Source organism: Gavialis gangeticus, unplaced genomic scaffold (assembly GCF_001723915.1).
Source record: "Gavialis gangeticus isolate Ggan-Ray unplaced genomic scaffold, GavGan_comp1, whole genome shotgun sequence".
Taxonomy (NCBI): Eukaryota; Metazoa; Chordata; order Crocodylia; family Gavialidae; genus Gavialis; species Gavialis gangeticus.
Genome location: NW_017729034.1, coordinates 4120285 through 4132963, shown reverse-complemented (window position 1 = coordinate 4132963; position 12679 = coordinate 4120285). Strand labels below are relative to the sequence as shown.

The following is a 12679-nucleotide window of genomic DNA, read 5'->3' as shown; positions in this document are numbered from 1 at the left end:
CTACCTCCGTGAGCTGACTTAAGAATTCCTGGTCTAGCTCTTTCCCTTTGTTGGGAGGTCTGTAGTAGATCCCCACCGTTGAGTCTCTTTCCCCTCGACTGCCTTGTATTCTAACCCAGAGCACTTCAGAGTGCCCCTCCTCTGACTCTGCTACCTGGTGAGGATGTGTATTCCTCCTTAATGTAGAGTGCCACACCCCTGCCTTTCCTCCCTGTCCTGTCCCTCTTGTACACCCTATAGCCCTTGATATTCACTGCCCAGTCATGCGTTGGGTCCCACCATGTTTCAGTGGGCCCCACTATGTCTGGGTTGGTGCCAGCTAGCAGGAGGGTAAGTTCCTCCTGTTTGTTTCCCATACTACGAGCGTTTGTGTAGAGGCATTTGAGGCCTCCTGTGGATTTGTGCACTGGCCCCCTAATCACAGCATTGCCCTGGCCCCTGTTGCTTACCTGTGTATATGTTCCGCTCGTCGGTCTAGGCTGCGCTGTACTTGTGGGTGTTGCTTGGTTTGGCAGTCCAAATCTTCTTCCGCCCTTGTCTTCCTCTTCCCCCAACGAGCCTAGTTTAAAGCCCGCCAGAGGAGATCTGTCAACCTAGAAGAGAACACACGCTTACCTTTAGGAGAAAGGTGGAGCCCATTCCATCTGAGCATGTCTCATCGTGATGTGCAGGTCGTTGTCAAGGAAGCCAAAGCCTGCCTCAAGATACCATTCCCAAAGCCACCAGTTGGTCTCTGTGATGCACGTCACATGCCATCTTTCATGTCCGCTCACTGGTACGACAGAAGAGAAAACCACCCGTGCACCTATCTCCTTCAGCACACCCCCCAGAGCATGGTAGTCCGCCATCAGGTGATCAGGGCTTCTCCTGGCCGCATCATTAGTACCCACATGGATTAGGACCATGGGGTAGTAATCGGTGGGTTAGATCATGGCCTGGATCATCCCCATCACATCATGAATCTTTGCTCCGGGTAGGCAGTAGACCTCGCATATTGAGGGGTCCTGGCAACAGATGGGGCCCTCCGTACCTCTCAGGATGGAGTCGCTTATGACAATCACTCGATGCTTTCTTCTTCGGAACTGCTTAGTTCCTTCAGCCTGTTCAGAGCGTGGAGTTGCCTTCTCTCCCTCCTTCTCCTCCAGTGTTGCCAGGGCCTCGTACCTGTTCTCCAGCTGGACTGGAGGAAGTGGTACTGCTGTGTTATGAGCAGCCCTGGTTCTGGAGGCGACTGTCTGCCGCTCTGCAGTGGAGGGCACTTCCTGAGGTGCTTCTTCCTTGGGTGTGTGGCCCTGCAGGGAAAGGAAATAGCCATCAATTTCTTCCTCCACCTCCCTGATTCCCTTCAGCCTGCTAACCTCCTCCTGGCGCAGCTCGGGAGTGCGGCTCCCTACTGGCTTAGCTAAGAGGGATCCGGGGGGCTTCCCCTCTGGATCCGGCTCAGCTGCGTCCAGTCCCTCTGCCCACTCACCTTAGGGGGATCAGCTGCTGCTGCTGCATCCGCCTCCGCCTCAGGTCTGGTAAGGGGGCACATGTGGATGCGGGACACGTGTGTGCCTGGATCCCTCCTCACCCCGCTGCTCCTGGCTCCCGAGGAGGATGCTTTGCATTAACATTTGAATAGGAAGGCAGGAGAATGAAAGTGATGTCTCAGGAGGCCTCATCCAGACCTATGTTCTTAATATTGCCATGTTCTGGACCCCCTTCCTGAGCAGGTTGAATCTGTGTGGTTTGTGCTCACTTGGTCTTTAAATCTCAAAGCTAACTTTGCTTGCTATGGAGGCTGGGTTTAGGTAGCTATCATCTTCCCACAGCAGAGGTCATTCTCTGAAAGTTGTTGAAGATACTGCAGTATCTTATTCACTTGCTATCTATCTGACTGTGCTTCCTGGTGTTTATTTTGTTTTTAGAGAGAGGCAGAGGCAAAAATCAGTAAAAACCCAGAAGCTGATGGTGGCAGAACAGACACCAACCCCCTTGGATCAGGAGGAAGAGCAAGGAAAAGAAAAACAGAGGAAAGTGAAGGAGTGGCTGACCAGGATTCATATACAGAACCAGCGAGTGAGCATCCTCCTCCTTCATTCAATATTCTATCTGTTATGTACCACATTTACCTGAATACAAGACAACTTTGAATCTTAGATGACCTCCCACCCCACTGATTGGGTTCTATACATGGAAATTGATAAATTTCAATTTTCCATGTACAGAATCCAATTAGTGGAAGTATAACTGGGGTGCATCTCCAGGGGTGGCCACACTATACTCATCCTCCTATGCCAGCCCCCCAGTTTGGCTTTCCTGTCCTTCCTGCCATGCCTTGATGTTAGAATTAGTATAATATTTTTAGGAGGCTGCCTTCAGGGAACCAGAGTTCAGCTGTTGGTGCCTCATTCCACTCCACTCCACTCCTCCCCAGACTATTACTAGTCCAACTAGCCTGAGTGAGACTCTGCTTCTCTCTGCCCCCCACTCTCCCTGGGCTCCTGGCCCTATCTCACTCTGGCCTGGACTTTAGCCCCTCCCAGGCTTCAGCCTGCTTTGGGCCAGGAGCCCAGACTAGAACATCTGGGCTTCAGCACCGTCTAAGCTATAGCCTACCTCCCTCCCAAAAAGGGAGGCACTCTGCTCTGTAGCCTCCAAACCTCCCCTCATAGCTGCCCAGGTCCACCAGGTGTTAGCAAGCAAACAAATAAAAAGACAACAGACCCTTACTGAGTTAACACAAATAGTTTTCAACAGAAAACTCAACACTTTCTGCACACCAGAACTGCCCTTAATCAAGTCCTTAGTCCCTTAAATGCACTCACTCTCTACCAGCAGAAGTTTCCTATGCTGGGCTTGTAGTTCCTTCCTTTTCCCAAGAGTGCTTTGTCCTTTTCTACCAACTGGGCCAGCCAGCTCCTCTGTCCTGGAGGAGAATCTGTATACTAGTCAGCCCCAACCTGCTGGTTAGCTGACCAGGCTTCCTGTTCATGGGGCCCAGATGCTAGTAATTTCCCCCCATTCTGCAGCCAACCATTTGCAGATTGAGCTCTGCAAGAGCCAAGTCCATATCCCAGGGCCAACTGGCTCTCACTGGGCAATTGCTGCCCTCACTTGAAGCAGGAAGCTTGCCCCTTTTTATTCAGCTAGGTGTTCATCCTGGCAGCTGGGATCTCCTCTGCTTTAGTGGCTCAGCCAAGACTGCTCTCTGCTGCTGTTACTTGTCCCCTCCCTTCTGCAGGCTACAAAAGTTCTGGTCTTAAACCTTGCTAGTTTTTCTTCGTAGAGCTATTGAGAAGTAGGCCTGGAAAGGACTCTCAGAGGCCATCTAGTCCAACCCCCTTCCTGAGATGGTATCATCCCTAACCAAATCACCCTGTACAATCTTGTACACCCTCTACTGGTCCAATCCACCTTACACAATCATTCTCTTGTTTTTCTTTCTCTCTCACAGTAAGAGTTAGGGTTCCCTGTTACAAGAAGGTCATTCTAAATTCTTCCCCCTTACTGCTGTGATGGGAAAAGCAGTAGCTGCCCCCCTACTGCCTACCTGCTACTTCCCCTTGCCTGTGGTCTGCCCTTCCTCCCCGCACCATTGTCTGCTCCCCATGTCCCTTATCTCCTTCATACCTGTGCCTGACCCCTGTTGCCTATCCTTACCTTCCCACTGCCTTCTACCCTTGCCCCACCCCATGCCTGTGCCTGCCTCCTGACTCTAAAGCTAGAGCTGAGTCACCTCCTGCCCTGGGCTGGTTCTTGAATTTAAGATGAGGCTTTTTTTCCCCCTAGTTTTCTGGGAAGAAAACATTGTCTTGGATTTGGGTAAACACAGTACTTATGAAACTCCTGTTGAAGCCACAAACCCTGGCTGGTGGCTATTCTTCCTGGTTGTCGCATGAAGGGAAAGTAAGATAGGGGGAGAGAGCAGAGGAAAGGAGAAGTTTTGGAGGCTGGTGATCTAGTGATTTGAGTACTGCAGTGGGGGCAAGGGACTCCTGAATCCTGACACAGATTCTGCTGCTGGATCCACAGGCAAGTACTGTAACTTCTGTGCCTCAGTTTCCCCATCCATGCGCTTCAGTGAAAGTGGTGGGTACTACTAGGCTTTTGAAGCAGTTGTGGGCATAAAGCAACCCATTCTGACAGGTAAAACAAAAAGAGATGCATAGGGCACCTCTGAAAACTCAGGGTGAGATTCTTTTACCCTCTCTGGCCCCTTGTTCCAAATAAAAGGGTTGTAGTGGCATAAAGGGGCCTTCAACTCTTAGTTCTGCCCCGGGGGAGGAGCCCTGTCACACCAGTACCATGAAAGACATCTGTAAAGCTTCTCTTCAAAGACTCTTGCAAGGAGAAGGGTATGTTCTGAGGGCAGGGCTTGGGTTGAAAGATTACGTCAGTTTTGTGGGGCTAGAGCATATGTGGTGATTCTAGGCATTGCTGGTTCCTATAGCAGGGCCTCAAGAGACTGCCATAATTTAGTGTAAGATAGGGGTCTCTCCAGCCCTCTGAGTAGCTCAGGAGAGGAGGTGGCTTAAAGCAATCTCAACACACTGCCTCTGGGCTGTGAGGTATATGCTGTGTGTCAGAGGTACAACACCGTCTCATCTTCACCTATCACTACCCAGCTCTCTGCTCCCAAAGTGTCAAGCTACCAAGGAGATAGTGGTATGGCAGATGCCCTGTAGCACTCAGCATTGAGGTTTTAAGGGTGCATGCTAGAAATCTAGAGGGACTTTTTTCCTGTTTGACTTATGCAGTGAAGCAATTCTCTTACCCCCCAGGATAATGCAAACATTACAGGAACAGAGTGCCAAATGCCTGTGAAGTAGGTCTTCTTTAATGGCCTTTAACCCAATCCCCTTGCTTGTTAATGCTAAATTATAGTTCAGATGATATGATTTGATTAGCACAGCCTAAATCTGTCATGGCAAACAGCTTGTTGTTAAACTAAAAGGACAGTTTTATGCTGAGAGTGTCTTGCTAAAATACTAACCCTGGCACAGAAATTTTATGTTTCCCCCTATATTTCCCTTGCTGTTTCTCCTCAGTGTCAAAGACCAGAGTTTACAGAACAGTAGGGAAAATATCTCTTCACTGTTGAGACTATGGAAATGTTTATTCAGTATCTGAAAAATTTTTAAAAATGGCTTTTGTATTGCACTCACTGTGTAAGCTGTAGGCTTATAACAGAGGCCCTGTGTCATAAATGGCAGGGCACTCTGTTTTAAATTAATAGATCATTTGTCATTGTTAATCATCTTATGTATGTGTAGAATAATTCATGCACAAGTACCCCCTAGCTTTTATACCAACTATCCCTGAAGATCACTTGCAGTACAACTCGTATGCCACCACTGCAGGAGCAGAGCAAAGAGATTGTTTAATAGCGCACAACAATACTACACCACAAGCTGCGATGGAACATTAACAGTCCAAATGAAACTGTGGAAAGATTCAAGGCTTGTATGATATAAGCTGGGCATATTCAAGGGCAGGAACTGTAACAGAGCTGATATAGGCAATAACACCACTGACTCTTTTCTGGAACAGAAATAAGTAACCAATATATTGACTTTTTGCCCTCTTCCTAATACTCTGTTTGGAGATTGCCATGACTGAGATAAATGCAATTAATACAGGCCATTATGCCCAAAAGGGAAGCAGCTGAGCCCTCCAAGCTGACCTGCTTAGAGGATCAAAATGAACAGCATCTGCAGTGACAGGCCTAGAATTATTGGGTAGATTAGATAGCAAATTGCTGTTCTGTGCGATGTAAATCACTCCTGGAGGCAACGAGTCTGATTACACCACAGGGAAATGCTTTAACTTCCTAGTGGAAAGAGGGCAACTCTAGGTCACGTCATAAATTTTAGCACCAGGAAGTGGCTAGATTTTTGTCTAGTCTTTAAAAAGCAGCTGACAGCTTGTTGACAAATGGGGAGGAGGGGCATAAATTCCATGTAAAGGTAGTCCCATCTTTGGCATCTTATTTTCTTGCCAATTTGGAAACAACCTTCCTTCTAGGAGTTCTATTTCTCACTTATTTTGTTCCTTTACACTAGGAGTGCTCTAGCCCTGGCCCACGGACCAGATCTGGCCTGCAGAGCCATGTCATCTGGCCTGCTGGGCGCCCCATGGGTCTGAAAATTTGGTGTTGGAGGAGCATTGGCAGCCTTAATCGTTGCCCCCCGATGTCAAATTTCTGGACCAGGGGAAAGCCAAACAGGCTGGATAGCATGGCCCAGTGTGCTAGATTGGATGTGTTGGGCTGGGGTAGCACAGGGCCAAAACAGGGCACATGGGGCTGGGACAGTGCAGGGCTTGATCTGGGCACATGAGGCCTGATTAGGGTGGCATAGGAACCAACCCTACACAAGGAACCAAGAAAGGATCTGGCACATGAACTGGTCCCATGCTGCTCCTCTGGCCTGTGAAGCTCAAAGGTTAAGCACCTTTGCTTTACATTTGCAAACTAATCACATTTTGCTATGGAGCCACTGGGTGCATCTACGCTTTCATTAATGTGCAGTGGTTACTGCACATTTAATTTAGTACTTGAATAATCACAGCTGTATATGATGCGTGACTTATCTTCGCATCACTGCTCAACCTTCAGGGGCACTTGCTGCAGGTTTAAAAACATAAGATTTCTTGCAGAGAAAGGCCAAGGGAAGGCTTGAGCCAATGAGTATTCATTTGCTAAAGTACACTCACTCACTGGTTTTGTTAACCTTCCGAATGCAGTGCCTACAGCAGCATTTCTCTGCATGGTTCAAGCTCGTTTTGGAACACAGGATTAAAATGGGGAAAGCCAGGGCCCTCGCTGACTGGAAGCGCCAGCTAAAGGTCCTACGAGCCTGGAGAGACTATACTTGGGCCCAGAAATTGGAGCAGGAGACTCGGAAGTTGGAGACTCATCTCAGGGATCAAAACAGGTAGCAACTCTTGGACCATGTAATGCCTCTTTTTCACAGAGAAGCTAACAGCTGTGAAGCAGTCTTGTGGTAACTGGAAGCTTGTAAAATGGGATAGTCTATTAACAAGAATGAGAAAACCTTTGTCCTTAGTAAATCTACTCATCAGCAGGGATCCTGATTTTTCTCTGACAAAATCGCAAATTCACTGATAAAACCCCCAAAAACCATTATTAAAATTGAAAGCTCCCTGCAGCGCCCCACCCTCCAGTCCTTCTGGTACCCCTCACACCCCTCCAATGCTTCCCCCAGCCCTGCTGGTGCCCCTCACTGCTTCCAAAACAGCCCCGCTGCCCTACTCGTACCTCTTGCCCCCCCCACAGCCCCTGCCCCCCAGCCCTGCTTGAGGGGGCCCCCAGCTGCCAGGGCTATGTGGCTAGGGACCCAAGTCTGCAGCTCGCTGCCCCCAACAGCAGGCATCTGCAGCAGAAGCAGCATGGAGCCGGTTCCCCCACTGCTCTGCCTGCTTGGGTGGGGCTGGGGCCAGCTCCTGGCTCCCTCCCCCAAGCCCTGCCAGTGCCCCCAGTCATGACCTGCAACCTCCTAGCCTGCTAGAGGGGACCCCAGCCCCCTGAAAGCCCCACTTACCTCACAGGATCCAGAAGTAAAGTGAAGCTGAGCTGAGTGGAGCTGTTGCTGAGTGAGAGCCTCAGGCCCTGCCCTTCCCCTCTGGGCTGAGCTGTGGGTTTCCTGCCCTGTTTATAAACAGCTTTTGCAGGCTGGAGCTCAACCAGCCTGCAGAGCTGTTTGCAAAAGCAGAGAATCCACGGGTTTCTCTGCTAAAAGGTGAAATCCATGATTTTCTCTGTTTTTCCGTGGGAAATGGAAAACCAGGTTCCCTGCTCATCAGTTACCACCTGTTGGAGACACTATCATGCACACTGAAATGAGAATGGTTCAAAGGAGGAATTTTCTCCAAAAATCCCTGTTTTGCCTCTGTCTATAAGTGTCCTTCCTAGGGCCTCTCTCATTGACTTAGTCCTTCCTCCAGGCCCCCAAGTCTCAGCAAGCTAAATTTGTCTCTGATAAATCCAGCCATCCACTGACTTCTTGGGGTTACATCAGGGACTAGTTTGGCTCAGTGGTTTGAGGAGCCCACTAGTTGGATTTCCCACTGACAGCAGAAGTTTGTTGTAGGTGAACCTGTAGGTGGGGCTGGAGAAGACAAGAGTGCATCCTCTTAACTCCTGCCCCATTGCAGAAGGATGAAGGTGGGGACTGTAAAACAGTGAGCAGGGACAAAAGTATTTAAAGAAAACAGTACTGTCTCTGTCAGCCACAAGCCTCCTGTCATCTTTAATGGGAACAGGAAATAGTGCTCAGAAATCTCCTGAATGTAGTAATGTCAAGCAGAACTAAGGAAAGTGTGAAACCTCATCCATGGCATGCTCTATATTGCTTCCCCTCCCTGGTAATCTCTGGTAGACTAGGAGAGAGGTTTTCCAACCTGGCTGATTGACCCCTTCCCTGATTTTAATGGAAGTGCTTCTGTTTTCCAGGAAAAAACAGTCTGCCTCTGAGTATAATCAGAGACGGGTTTTGCGTTGCTGCTTTGTAGAGTGGCGGTGCTGGAGCCGAGCAGAGGCAGAAAAGAGGGAGCTACAATGGAGAAAACAGGAGACCAGAAGGAGGATGGAGCATCTGCTGGAGGCAGTATTACTGGGGAAAATAGGCCCAGATGGATCATCCCATGTTAGCAGGCCTGGGGCAAGAAAAATGACCCAAGATCAACAAAAGAGGCAAGAAAAGGTAAATTCTATAATAGACAGCCTCTAAAGCCCACAGGCAAATTAGAAGGGTGGAGGAGTCTAACAGCTGTGGAGGTTATTTCTAAGAATATAATTTCTCTATGTACTAGCTACCATACTGAGACTTGCAGCATCTGGCTTGCTTTTCAAGGGAGAATTAAAGTTATAGGTTTTATGTCTCAATATACTGAACAGCAAAAATACATTAGTTACAACCATACCATTACAAAAAAAGGAGCCAGCATCTGCTTTCAGTTACACAAGTGCCACCCCATTGACTTTTAAAGAGTACAGCAGAGCAGAATTTGTCTCAGGAAATTTTGAGGCAAGACACATCATGAGGAAGTACAAGAATAAGTTTTTCCCTAACCCAACTGGCACACGTGTGTGTGTATGTGTGTGTGTCTTCTAGTATAACAAGGCCCTGATCCTGAGTGGAGCCTGTACACACTAACAGCATGCAAATGAGGAATAATATGTACACAGACACCCACTGTGGACCAAACTTTGGCTTCCATGAAGCCTGTATTGTGAAGGGCAAGTATCAGATAAGAGACAGTCATAGCCTATCTTAAGGGAGGGCACACTGCTATTTCTCTGAGTCCTTCAAATGTCTGAGTGGCTTCTTGTATGACAGGGACCAATGGGCATCAATGACAAGGTAACCCCTCAGGGCCTGGGTATGTGGGTGCAGCACGCAGGGAAAATCCTCCTGAAGGTTGAACCGTCACATGCGAGATGAAGACAGATCCTGTCACATGAGGTTGCATGATAGTAAGGAAAGGGAGAATTCCTCCATTACACCTATACAGCCCCTATAGATCAGTTCCTTCCTTCAGATACGCCAGTGAAACTGGTGTATCCATTCAAAGGATATATCTGAGGATGGATTTTGGCTTGGGAATTACACAGCAGATCTAAGTGCTTAGTAGGTTGGGGCCCAGTTTTCTGATGCTTTATTTGTTTTGTTATCAATGCAGTTCTGCAGAGCTGGAGCAATGGCTCTTTAAGACTTCCTCTGTTTAAAACAGGATTTTCTCTAAATTAGCCTTATAGATTGGTCCCATAGGCCACATTTTTACAGCTGCTTTTCTTATTATCTTAGTCTTCGGTGAATGAATCCAAAAGAGATTGTGTTCATAACCTTGGACTTTAGTTACCCAGTGTTAGGGTAGGAATCCAGATTGAAGCACCTGCCCAGTAGGGTCCTTTTCCAGTCCCCCTGGGGTAATTTACTTACCATATAGGTAGAGCTGGCTGATTTAGGATCCTTTATGCCTCGTGAAATCCTCGGACGATGCAGACTCACTGGCATGTATTTCTGGACATCTCTACGATTGCTAACAGCTGTGTCGAGAGTACACATGCGGGATTATCTTGATTCTCAGACTCGCTTCACTGTTGTTTTGTTTTGTTAAAAAGATGCTCCTTACTCTGTAAGGGCAGCAGAGATCTTGACTCAAATAAGTATCAAAGCCCTTCCTTTCAGGTGACTGAAACACCATTTCAAGAGGCGCCCATGACAAGTGTAGAACCTTGTTGTTGGGAGGCTAGCCGGACACCTCATCTTCATTCGTGCCAGAAACTCAAGCACCCCAGACCGATTGCCTTTCAGCATACTGCTCTGGATGTGCCAGGCCAGGGTGAGCCCAGCAGTCAAACAGTCCTTCCTACCCAGTGGTCTGCAGCACCTGGGCACAAAATGGCCTCTGCTGTCAGAGGTCGCTTTGAGCACCGCCATGCCGTTCAGCAGCAGCTGATTGAGGAGCAGAAGAGGCAGCTGCAAGAACAGCAGGAGCTGATCCTTGAACTTCAAGAAGAGCAGAGGCTGAGGAGAGCTAAGGAAGAAGCTGAGCAAGCCACAGCGGTCACCAGGGCACTCAGTAATCTGGTCCCAAAAGCAGGGGAGGAAAAGCTGAAGCAATCAAGCTGCAAGAATAGGGCACCTTTAAGGTACAGTGGCCTTCATGAGCCATGGTTGTGAGAGAACTGGAGTCTCCATAGCATATTCTTCCTTCTCAGAAGCTGGTCAGCGCTTGCATGGGAGCCCTCCAGGGAACACCTCGGTATTCTTGAAAGTGGTGTTAATGACCCATTCGGTGCCATTCTTCCTATGGTGTTAGTTAGACCAGACCTTGAACCACTGCTCCAGCTTCTTTGACTTGCATTGGTTCTGTGATAAACTTGTGAGGTAGTTTAGGACAGAAGATGCTACATTGTTGTTAATAGCAGTAAAATGTATTTATTTAGTACAGAGCCATGTAGTACTTCATACTTCTGTAATGCCTTCCATCCAAGAATCTCAAAGCCCAGGCCAGCCACTATACATTTATTCTCTGAAGTGGGAACACATCGTTAACCCAGTACTACAGAGGGGTGGAGCTGGGGGACTTGCCAAGACTCACATGAGGAGACTGTGGCAGGACTGAGAATAGTGATGCTGAATCCTGACTGTAGCCTTGTGCCATAGACCCAAGACCTATGTTAGGCAATGTCGCTAGTATCTTTTCTCTTTCACTTCACAGTTCACCTGTCCCTTTGGAACCAGAGAGCCCAAAGCCAGCAGCAGCTCAGAACAAGAGGAACCAGAGCCGGCTGGTCTTGGCCCATCCCATACTGAAAGGTATCATACTGCTAGGCTACCCCTGCCTCTTTCGTTTTCCTGTTCCACAAAACAGCATCTCCTTCCCATCCACACCTCTCCTCCATAGTGTTAAGCCACACTGTGTAATGAGCAAAACTTCTCCCAGCAAGATCAAAGCTACTAACTTTGTGTTTGTTTTAAGCAAGATTGGCTTGGCCCCTTAATATCCAGGTCAGGGCTTTGTAGAATATGGTTTATTGCAATCTCCTGGGCTTGGGGGTCAGTAATTTTTGTTCCCAAAGACAGTGCTGGATTATTTTCCACTGTAGAAATTCAAGAGAGGGCATATTTTCTTCTCTCTGCTTAATTTTTTTTACTACAGGTTAAAGTAGTCCCACTCTCCCCTTTCCATCTGCCAGCCCAGCTGATATCACACACCCCCACCGACGACCTGGCATGGTATATAAATGTCAGACACCAGGGCATATCTGGGTTTTTTCCATTTAGGGTAGCAGCATCAGGTTCCTTTGGCTGTTTCTGAAGCCTTTTGCTCTGTATTAACTTACACTTGAAAGGTCACCTTAAATGTGGGCACACTAATAATTTTACAGACTGGGGAATCTCCAGATTTTTTTGGCTTTGGAGAAGAGACATTGCCTGCTATTTTTTCTCACCAGAGTGTGTCTTCAACTTCCACAAGGCATCTGCTGTGATAGTCCACACATTGATCTGCTGAGAATCTCTGGTGCTCTAGGCCAGTGAGCCCCTCCCCAGGCTGCCTGAAGATTTCTCTGCAAAGATCCCAGTGGGTAAACTGTCACTGAGACCATTTTCCCCTGTCTGGGAAAACCTTGGCAGACCTGGGAAGGCAATTTCTTTACTGTGAGGCAAAGATTTAATTTGCTCTTGGCCTGTTATGATCAACCCTGTCCCTGTCTTATGATAACACTAAGGAGCAGGGACTTGTTCTCACAAAACTCACTTAAGGGATGAGGTCATCAGCATTGTGTCATCCTTTTAATGGTTTTACCCTCTGCTGACCAATGAGATCACTTCATTTCAACTGATCTCACAGAAGAAGCATTAAAGAGCAGTAATATCTCAATCTTGGCAGATGTGCGCAAGTTACCTCTGTGATACATCAAGAGGAATGACTCCATCCTGAAGTTTTCTTTTGAGTAAGCCACTGAGTTTACTTGAGGATTGGACCTCCACTCCACTAATCATGGCTCTTGCCCTTCTCACCAGCTTAGCTGTCAAGGCTTCTTTGAAACCTCATTGCAGTGGCCATTAAATCAGCTGCCTCATGCCTCAGCATCCAGATTAGTCATGCAGAAAATTCTTTCCCAACGTTCTCAAAGTCTGACCAATATTGGTAAAGGAGGAAC

At 47.9% G+C, this 12679-nt stretch overlaps 2 protein-coding genes across 3 annotated transcripts in view; one reads left to right on the top strand and one right to left on the bottom strand.

Annotated features, from left to right (window-relative positions):
- Positions 1 to 12679, bottom strand: part of ZDHHC23 (zinc finger DHHC-type containing 23) — a 73966-nt gene that overhangs the window by 11251 nt on the left and 50036 nt on the right. The window lies entirely within an intron of this gene.
- Positions 1 to 12679, top strand: part of CCDC191 (coiled-coil domain containing 191) — a 64189-nt gene that overhangs the window by 12475 nt on the left and 39035 nt on the right. Inside the window, 5 exon segments of the mRNA XM_019526911.1 lie at positions 1911 to 2061; positions 6730 to 6920; positions 8459 to 8708; positions 10197 to 10660; positions 11233 to 11330. Coding sequence (XP_019382456.1) covers positions 1911 to 2061; positions 6730 to 6920; positions 8459 to 8708; positions 10197 to 10660; positions 11233 to 11330 — 1154 coding nt within the window.